At 29.7% G+C, this 11005-nt stretch overlaps 1 protein-coding gene across 1 annotated transcript in view; it reads left to right on the top strand.

Annotated features, from left to right (window-relative positions):
- The first annotated feature begins 1592 nt into the window (after window positions 1-1592).
- LOC100165490 (ester hydrolase C11orf54 homolog) overlaps window positions 1593-11005 on the top strand; it is a 9943-nt gene continuing 530 nt past the window's right edge. The window contains exons 1-6 of the mRNA XM_016801924.2: window positions 1593-1798; window positions 4120-4218; window positions 5604-5779; window positions 7080-7253; window positions 9224-9320; window positions 9411-9577. Of these exons, the coding sequence (XP_016657413.1) occupies window positions 1702-1798; window positions 4120-4218; window positions 5604-5779; window positions 7080-7253; window positions 9224-9320; window positions 9411-9577 (810 nt within the window). The 5' untranslated portion in view covers window positions 1593-1701. The remainder of the gene's footprint in view (window positions 1799-4119; window positions 4219-5603; window positions 5780-7079; window positions 7254-9223; window positions 9321-9410; window positions 9578-11005) is intronic.

Genomic DNA, 11005 nt, shown 5'->3' with positions numbered 1-11005 from the left:
CAGCATCTTATTGAAACTAGCAAACGAAAATTTGCTATAACGTACGGATATGTAAGACGGAGACAACACATGCGGGTGCGACGTCCTCTTAATACAAAACATTAAACAACTTATAAAATAGAAATGTAGTTAAGATGAACTTAACAGAACTCAGAAATGATAAATTGGTAATATACATTTATAGTTTGTATGTAGTATTTAAAGAATATTAATTTATTATTATCATTATACAATTTTAACTTCAATGGAATTAAATGGTTTAACTGCAAAAAATCGAAAGACCAATGTAATTAAATGTCCTCAAAATGTGCGCCCCCCACCCCTCAGAAAATTTCTGGATCCGCCCCTGTAACATGCAAAGACTTAAGTAGAAACTATAGGTACCTCTATAATATATAATTTAATATAAATTAATAAAAAATTAACTTTAATCTATTTTAAATCATCTTTATAAATTATAATATATAATAATAATATAAATATATAATACCTATGTAAAAATGATTGTTAGTTTATTCGTGCGCTCTATGGACTCATATTAACTAACTAATCGCCTGTTAGTATAGGAAATATTTACTTTCGGTAATTATATTACTCCCCCAGTAAAAATCGCCTGTTACATACAAGTACCTCATTAGTGCTGATTTTTTCAGTCCGTGATTATAATAATTACGAATCTTTAAATATTATGAAATTGTTTTTATGATTTATTACATATTATATATATTAATAAAGCATTGAGTATTTGGGTGGAGGAGTAATACTTATTGAAAATGGAAAAGTGAAAGTGCACGTTGTTAAACCGAGACAGGCGAAAATACCAATGAAATCAGAAAAAAAGTTGGGCAATTGGTTACATTTCATTGAATTAACTCCACCGTCGGTAGGTGTTGGATGTATGGTCTCACGATCACGTAACTTCCGAAAATATTTTTATAAGCATTTATTTGCATCCCCTATAAGCAGCTGAGCTAAATATTTATTTAAGTATTTTTCCCTTTTGTTAGGGGTCGAATTTAAGGACTTCAAAATTTCCTCCTATATATACACTGATCGCAATCAAGTAGGACATCACCATGACAATACGGAACCGAAAACCATAAAATATAATGGTTATTTTGGACTTTGGTGTTTCCAAGCAGCTCACTAAAATTGATCAAATTCAAACGTTATGCTGCAATTTATTTTAAACGAGTAAACCAGTAAGGTACCAGCTATATCGGTAAGTACCTACTAGGTATATTTTGGTTAGTTGCTGCAAACTTTTCATCGATGTGTAAGGTAGAACTGTGTAGATACTAGATATAAAGTAGACATAAAATTACAGCTTCTATAAGCACAATATACAAAAGTGAATTTTACATAAGAAATTTTTGATAATATTAAATATATTATATTATATTTATATTATATAATATAATGTAGAATGTAGATACATCATACATACAGTTATTATAAAATCACAGTAATAAATCACGATTGGCTGGAGAGGGGAGAACCTGTCATATAGGTATAGGAAAAAGTAGGGATGCGCATTCAAGATTCAAATTCGTATTGTTACTGACATACCTACCTAAATGTTGTCTATGTCAGTAATCACTAATCAGTGTACCGCGTAACGTTATCACCGATGGTCCAATTTTTCGTGTCTGCAAACTTTGCCGCTTACTTTCAAAGATATAGTTTTAATATTTTTTAATAATGGTTGATTCGAGCTCGCCCGTGACTTTGGACATGATCAGTCTGCCCACGGTGCGCATTGATCTCAACGTACCGACTTTGGACAGAATCATCGAAGGTAGGATACGCAGTTCGTTTAATAAATGGGTACAAACTACAAACACGATAGCCGATGTAAATAACCTTTAGGAATAATTAGTCGTTATTATACCTATCATAGAACAACATATTATTATTTATATTATGTATAATATTATATATCACATTATGCATGCTGTATCACGAATAAATTTGATAATTATTGTTCACAATAAGGCATATCGACCATATCGTATAAATTGTATGGATGCGGCATGTCATTGATTCAAGCGCTCTGTACACAAAAATAAATACTTCTTCAATCTACATTCTACATAATATAATATACACTTTATAATTTTTGATTATCTCTTCTGTACACTGTAGAGATAATATTATATAATATGTCATATGCAGTGTTTGGAAAGAACGTCGTTCATGAACGCACGTTCACGTGTTCACGTTCATTTTTAGTGAACGATACGTGAACGTCACTCGTTTTATTAAAATAGAACGTGAACATGAACGACGTTTATATTTTTAACGAACTTGATCGATTTTTAAGACGTTCAATTTATTTACCCTTTAATAAATATATTTATAAAATAAATAAATTAATTATAGTATATATATGTCTAAATAGTATTTTTATTTTTGGCTTGAGTTGTATATGTTTATATGCTTTTATATTAAAGGCTCGGTCAAACAGAAAGTGGGCTGCCCGCGCGGACACTGTAAAATAATACAAAGACCGCTTGCCCGCTGCAGTCCGCGTACCCATAAACCATGGCGGACGAAAAGTCCGGGTACAAAAAGTCCGGATTCATTTTTTGATTGCCGGACAAAAAATCCCCCTCTGTTTGACTGAGCCTTTACAGCAGGTAAATGATTCAAAAAATAAATGTATAAAAAATAAATGAACGACCCAATGAACGCGTTCATTTTTTGAAAGAACGTGAACGTGAACGCGTTCTTTTGAAAAAAACACGAGTTCATTTTTTTAGTGAACGTTCCGAACACTGGACTCATATGATGATAGAATATTAAAATGTGTGTCTCACTGAACGATATATTGCCAGAAAAATGATTAACCTCGGGTATTAGTAACATCGTATAAATTAATATTATATTGATTGAGTGCAGATATACCTACCTAACCTAATCAACCTGGCTACCTACCTATTATAAAATAAAACAAAAAAGAACGTACAAGGACATTTTTACTTCGATACAGTATGTTAATTAATTCGAAAATTCTCATTAGCTCTAATTTGAAATACAAATATATTATAATGCAAATACTTTAGTGCAGTTGTTTTAATTTTATATATGACTCTTAGTCTCTTATGAAAGGGTTTAAAAAATATATCAAAATACGCCTACATATTTGGTACTTAAAAAAAACTTTTGCCTTTTCTAGCCATTTTGTTATTTAGGTATTTATAATATTGAGAAAACATCAATTTTAAAATCTGTTAAAATTTGAATGAACGATACCAACTTATATTTTCGAAAATACAGCATAATATCGTAAAATTGTTTGATGGTTTTCACACTTTAATAACTAATATACCAGTCCTAATATCTAATAGGTGATAATGATCGAGAATATAGGTATAGGTACTACTCAGTACTCGATACTCGTTTAAATGGTATATGTTATATTTTTTATTTGTTTTCACAATATTTTTCAATATATCCACCATTAAATCCTATTCACAAGTAAATATTATAGGCCCGTAATCTTTGTAACGAAATAACGTGTCGACGGTAATTTACTAATATATCGTACATTTTTTAGTCATAGGCAATTTATAACTATAGTCTATAATTTCGTTACAAAAATCGTGGGTCTATAAAACTGACTTATGCATAACAGTTCATGATTGATAGTTGATATAATATAATATAAGAATTAAGATAGCCGTGTATAGCGCGTACATTATACACCCATGACCCATGCAAGCCTCCTCAGAGCCCCCCCCCCTCAAACGTTGGGCTGCTGTACTAAATGTTTTTGTAGGCCCTTTACATAACTTCCGATAAAATACAACCCACTACAACTTACAAGCTATATGGGTGTCCGATATCTAAGTAATCAATGGACAATGATTAACCCACAGCTTAAAATAACAAAATCATATTATTATAATATCATAAAAATAAAAATATTATATTCAATAGGTTTATAAAACTCCTACCAAAATTACAAATTTTAATTCATTTCACCGGTCCCCTAGTGGACCACTGTACTTCGGGTCCAACCCCCATTCCCCTACTCTCTTATGAATTATGCACCCTTACCCATCAACCCTTGTAGAATGTACCTACCCATTTAATGATTTTATTTTATGATTTTAGCCCTTTTACCGGAGTTGTCGAACAATTTTGAGACCGTGAGTGTGGACGCGGTGCAATGTCCCAATTTGACCTGTTCGCCGTTCAATTTGGCTGCCGAAGGTAAGTAGTAAGTCATCGAGATAAAATTACACATACGGCACACAGCCACACAGGTCATGCCGTGCAGGTGACTTGAAATATTCTCATAGTGTTCACTGTGAACAGTGAACACAATAGTTAATAACATAATATTATTACCTAAAGTCACGATTATAAAGAAGATTCGTCACGTGACAATACTATTTTTTGTAAGTAATCGTCGGTTGGTAAACTGTTTCACGCCAAATTGTACATTTAAATGTGTTTATGTATTAATGGTATTTTTTTTTTAAATAATTCAATATTTAATGTACATACAATACAATCATAAATTTATTAAATAATAATAATTGATAATATATATAAAAATGTATGATATTTCCGATAAAATTAATTATTGTTGAAAATCGTCTGCTTCGTCTTTACTATTACAATATCGCTGTCGTCAAGTGTCAAAATTATAGACTCCATGTCCCATTAAACAACCCCTAAAACCTTTTTTTTCGTAATCGATATTTTGAAGTTTTTTTGCATATCTTATGCAGCTTTCCCAAAATATTATGGCTTAGAATTTAGATCATAATATACAATTGTATAAGCCTAAAACCGAGCATAAATCCGTTCACCAATATACCTATGTCCTATGTGAATCACTAACTGTAGTAAGGGGATAGGTCCATTTTTTATAACTTTTCAGGAGAGACAAAAAACGAAATCATAACATGTCCCTTTTCTGTAGTAAACTAAAATTTCCAAACACAATATTTAGCGTGGAGAGTCGGATTTGACTCCTTTCTGCAGTAAACAATGTATTTACGAATGCTTAATGAAAATTATAACAAAACCGAAATTGATAAAAATGGACTTGTCCCCTTTCTGCAATTAACGATTCATGTAGTAACTATGTAAATCCTAAATACCGGTTCATATTATATTCAATATCTAAACAATTTAAGTATTACAATAATTTAGTTTTTTTTTAAAACTCAAAATACCTACCATAGGTTATACCTAGGTACTAGGTACCCTTTTGAATTGTCCTTTATGGCATTTATGTACCTATATGTGTACCTATGCACTTAAAAAATATAATTTATATTTTTAAATCCATCATCATCATTGTGTAATGTGTGTATACACTTATTAGTTTATACATTAATACTTATGTACATTATTTATTTATTGAGGTGTTCAGTGCCAGTGGCGCCATGGTCCATGGGCCCGATATCTTTTATTTCATAACTTTATGATGAGTAATTGATGTATATTAGGGTACCTCTATATCAAACAATTAAGATATTGAGGCCGCAAAGTTTTGAAATTTTCCGACCACATTTGAAAACTTCGGCGTTACTGGTGTTTACTACAGTGTGCTTACCATATTATACACGTATATATTTATACAGGACTGAATGGTGACGAAATGGTAATCGACATCGGCAGCCCGTCATTCTTGCTACCCTTGGTGAACTTAAACAAGGTTTACGATATCAGAGATTTCGCGAAAGTCACCGGGACGGACCCTCTGTTCGTGATTGGAGCAGGCGCTGGTCCATGGCCGCACGTGGGGGTCAACTGTGAAGTAAGACACTTGTGCCTACAGTGGTTTAACTGCGGTGAGAGCAATGGGGGGGAAATTCCCCCCCAGATATGCCAATTTTTTTTAATGAGCTCTTATGTATCTAATAAGTAATATTATAAATTATTTATCAATATGCAGGGTACCTACTATACCTACAACCTACTATACCGACAATTTGTTTCTAAATCATAAAATGGGCCTTAAGACTTCTGTAAAAACAAACAATTAGGTATAATGTATAAAATATAGGATTTAAAAATATTTTAACTGTGCCATTGGTTCCCGAAAAATGTATATATTTGAATTAACCCCAAAAAACTATAAAATATTAATATTTAACAAGGGGTTCTCATAATAATTATTAAACGTGTTTACTTTTATGACGTTGTTGGCATTAATTTGCACTCAAGTATAGTCTAGCACAGACTGGATATACCAGATATACCTACTATATTATATAATAATAGTTAATGTAACGTTTCTCAATAATATTTTATTATTTATTAGTTATTACTTATTACTTATTAGTAAATTAGTTATATCATTGATTAACTATATTACCTGTACCGTCAATCGAGGTGACTTGGAACTACGAGATGAGATGTAACAATTTGGTTTTAGTTTAAACATTTCAAGATATCTATCAAGGTATTTAATATAATTTAATTGTTCTTCCATTAAATATATGTTTTTCATATTTATGACCATAAATGTTATCTTCAACCATACAATTGGTCTAATTATTACCTCCTAAAAAATAGCCAAACATTAAAACATTATTAACATTATTAACATTAAAAGTAAGTAAGATAGGTAAATTCTGATTTCACTAAAATTTTAAGCATGTAAACATTTATAGATACTTTGTTACAAGTCAACTCTAACGTTCTTGAATTGAATGTTACGTTGAATTAAAAAAAAATTGCGGTGACTTATAACACGTATTTTTTATTTTTTTTTTAAGCGAATTTTTATTAAAAAACTAAATTGAAGGTTTTATTCTATTCATTTGACGTATGTGGAAATAAATATAATTTTTGTAGCCCAGTGCGATTTTTTTTAAGCTCATAATACCAAGAGGTATGTCAAAATCTTTTCAAGTCACGTCGATTAACGGTACATATTATAATAATAAGGATTTAGAGGTAACGAAAATCATAAATAATTTGTTAATATTAGTGGTACACTATTTTAAATTGGCGTGTCACTCCGTGACACGCGTGACATAGATTCGCCATCCCTGCTATAGGGTCTAGGGCCAGTCAGCAGTCTAACAACTGTGAATTTACGTTTTTTTCAGTTCATCGGAAACGTACGATTGACGTCCGATGATAGCGTTAACAATAATAATAGTTCTCACCTTTACAAAGTCGATCCCCAAACTGGAAGTCAAGTGCACCACCGTTTGCCTCAAGACGAAACGCGATTCGCACTGTTGGCCAATTTTTACACGAGTCGTGGTATGACAGGAGAGGTAATATACCTATATATGTAATGTGTATAAAAATACATGTATTATATTATTGTATAATTTGCAGTATAAAATATGAAATTAAAAAAAAGAAAATGAGCGTGATTCCACAAATACATTTTATGAAATTGGATATTCAAGCGTAAAACAACGATTTATCATCAAACGATGATTTTCTTTTTTGTTGTAAATAATTCATAAATAATCATCCCCAGCTTACACGTGGTATAAGTGTCTAAATATTTTGATTTTTTTAAGCTAAAAACAACATACAAATTAAGGGAATTTTTACGCAAAAACAGTTTTCGATAAAATCGATATTGGTTTTTGGTGGAACTTTAAAACAAATAACCGTAGATACATGACATTTTCATTGGTTGTTTATATTTCCATTTTCTATAGATACATCATAACATTTCCAAAATATTTTGATTTGTTTTGAATTGTTTAGGGACATTTTCAGTTTCCAATTTTATTAGTTTTTTTTTTTCTATGAATGTCTATAAAACTTTATTTTTTGAGTAAAAATACTTGAAAATTTAATACAAGGCTCCTACTATATTGTTACACTGACATTTGAAAAATATTAAAAATCCTTAGTCACAGTTTTTTTTTTTTATAAGCATTTAAAGTTCAAATCTTGTCAAAATATGGAAAAATCACGAAAATTATCAAATTATTTGGAGTTAAGAATTCATAAAAATGTTTCTTTTTAAATCTAAGATATGAAAATGTAATATAAGTTTGTTTACTTTTATCAAAAAAAAAAAGTCCTTAAGAAAGTCAAACTAAATTTTTATGAGCATTTGAAGTTCATATTTTTACACATTCGATATTCACTCGATTTCTCATGTAGCGATTTTTGTATTTTGTTGTAATTAAAAAACGAATAACCGTACCCCCTGTAAATTCATATCATATATTTATTTTATCGATTCATATACTTGATAAAATTTTCAAAATATTTTGACTTGTTTTGAGCTGTTTACGGACAATTTCAAATTTCAATTTTTTTAGTTTTTTTTTCTATGAATATTAATAAAATTGTATTTGTTGGGCCAAGAATCGTGAACTAAATATTATTAGGCTTCTGATATATTGTTACAATAGCAGTTGAAAAATATTAAAAATACATAGACACAATTTTTTTTTATAAGCATTTAATGATCGTATTTTGACAAAATTTATCATATTTAAAATTGTATAATTATTTTGTAGTTAAAAATGTATAAAATGTTCAACTTTTATATCTAAGAATTGAAAATTTAAAACAAGATTCCACGTATGTAGTTCTGCTACCAAAAAATCAAAAATACATAAACACAGTTAATTTTTATAGTCATTTTAAGTTCAAATTGGACGAAATTACATAATAAAAAACCCTAGAATAACTATTTTAGTTATTTTGTTGTGATTGTATAATATTATTATTCGTGGGTACTTGAAACTTTTAAAGTATACTAGTATATATCTATGATATAGTATCACGGTTTGTTGTTGGTGTATAACGCGTTATAAGTACCTAATGGATATTGTGTTATGATTAATTTCGAATTTATTATAGGTACCTATTATAGGTCAATTTTTTTTAAATACTATAGATGATAATGTAATATTATGTCTTATACCTAGACTGACATACCTACCGTCTCCGCTCAGAATCGTTTTTCTTATACAATGATATTATATCATTGAATTTAAATTGAATACCATGCATTATATACATTATACAGTGACCCACTTGTAACCTATTGTACAGCAGAGTGACATTCACTTGCCCACCTACTGTACAGCAGAGCGACATCCACTTGCCCACCTATTTTTAATTAAAAAACGCAAAAGAATTAATTCTCCAATACAGACAATTTCTTTACAAGTAAAAACGATACAAAATATGTGTAAATAAAATTTTATGAGATAGTAACGTGTATGACGTAAAAAATATAAATTTTTACATTTGTACATTTTATTAGGTTTTAAAAATAGTGTGCGAAACTCGGAATGGCCCGTTGGATTTTGTTACGTCTATCAGAAAAGCGTTGGCAAAATACTTTGGCGACAAACCGGTCGGTAAGAATCTGTAAATTATTATATAATATAGCAAATATTTGTTGACAATAAATTGAATTCTGATATTTAGTATTGCTGATTTATTTTTAGGTTTGGGTGGAGTGATTTTAATTGAAACAAGTAAAGTAAAAGTTCATGTTATGCCTGATTTTTCAAAAATACCGCTTGACTCGGAAGCCGATTTGAACAATTGGCTTAAGTTCTTTGAAGTGTCCACGCCATTAGTGGCTCTCGGTTATCTTGTCTCTCACGATCCGGTGATTATATTACTTAATATATTCTTTACTCTGTGCTTAATATATATTTTAGATTCTGAGCGTAGCATTTATTGCATTTGTTTTATAATGATGTGTGCTTTTTATTTTTATTTTTTTGTGTTTATCATCGCCTTTTAGGACAGTAAAAATGTTCAGATTTTCTTCAACAGTATCTTTTCTGATAGGAATGTGAATCTAGTTAGTAATTTAAACAAAACAAAAATTATGACAAACGTTATGGTTTTTGACTAAATCGATTTTGGTTTTTGGTGTAACTCTTAAGCCCGGTCCAGACCAAGAAACATTTGTAGGAAACATATGTTTCTAACATTGTCGTCGACAAATATTTATGTTACCGCTTATGCCGGGAAATCAGAAACATTGTCGATGACAATGCTGGAAAAGTGGTAACACGTGTCTCCGACAAATTTTTCTTTGGTCTGGACGAGACTTAAAACAAATGACCGTATACATGCAATTTTGACTGAATTTTTAAATTAGTATTTTCTATACATCATTACATTTTCGCCATAATCGTATTACTTTGACTTGTTTTAAGCCGTTTACGGACATTTTCAGTTTCCAATTTAATTCGTTTTTTTTTCTATAAATATCAATAAAATGTTATTTGTTGGGGCAAAAAGCGTGACAATTTAATACAAAGCTGATATATTGTTACAATAGCAGTGGAAAAATATTAAAAACACATAGGTATGCACACATGTTTTGTATTAGCATTTAAATTTCGAATCTTGACAAAATACGTAAAAATCACGAAAATGTGCAAAATATTTTGTCAGAAATTCAAAAAAAATGTTTCTATTTTAATCTAAAATTTTCTACCTTTATCAAAAAAAAAAAAATGTCTAGCTGAAAGTCAAAACGTTTGAAGCTCAAATTTGTATAAGATTAGTTATTCACTTGATTTCTTATGTAGCGATTTTCTTATTTTACTGTAATTCAAAAACAAATCTGTAGATAGGTACTTGAAATATACACCATATGTTTTTATATCAATTCTTATGTTTGATACAATTTTCATAATATTTTACCTTTTTAAGCTGTTAACGGGCATTTTTTTTTAAAGTTTTTTTCCATAATTGTCAATAAAATTTTATTTGTTGCCTGTTGGGTCAAAAAGAGTGAATATTTATTTAATACAAGGCAGTTGAAAAATATTAAAAATACATATGCACTCATTTTTTTTTATAAACATTTCAATTTCTTGACAAAATCAAAAAATGATTTTGTAGTTAAAAATATAAAATGTTCAACTCTTATAGCTAAGGATTGACAATTTAAAACAAGGTTCCGCGTAAATAGGTAAATAAATTACTTTATTCACAATAATATTATAAATTATATTGAATAATATATCATGGGCTGACTGAGTGTCTACGCTCAGAATCGTTTTTCGCATTCAATGAT

This window comes from Acyrthosiphon pisum, chromosome A2 (genome assembly GCF_005508785.2).
Source record: "Acyrthosiphon pisum isolate AL4f chromosome A2, pea_aphid_22Mar2018_4r6ur, whole genome shotgun sequence".
Lineage (NCBI taxonomy): Eukaryota > Metazoa > Arthropoda > Insecta > Hemiptera > Aphididae > Acyrthosiphon > Acyrthosiphon pisum.
This window is presented reverse-complemented; position numbering and strand designations above follow the sequence as displayed.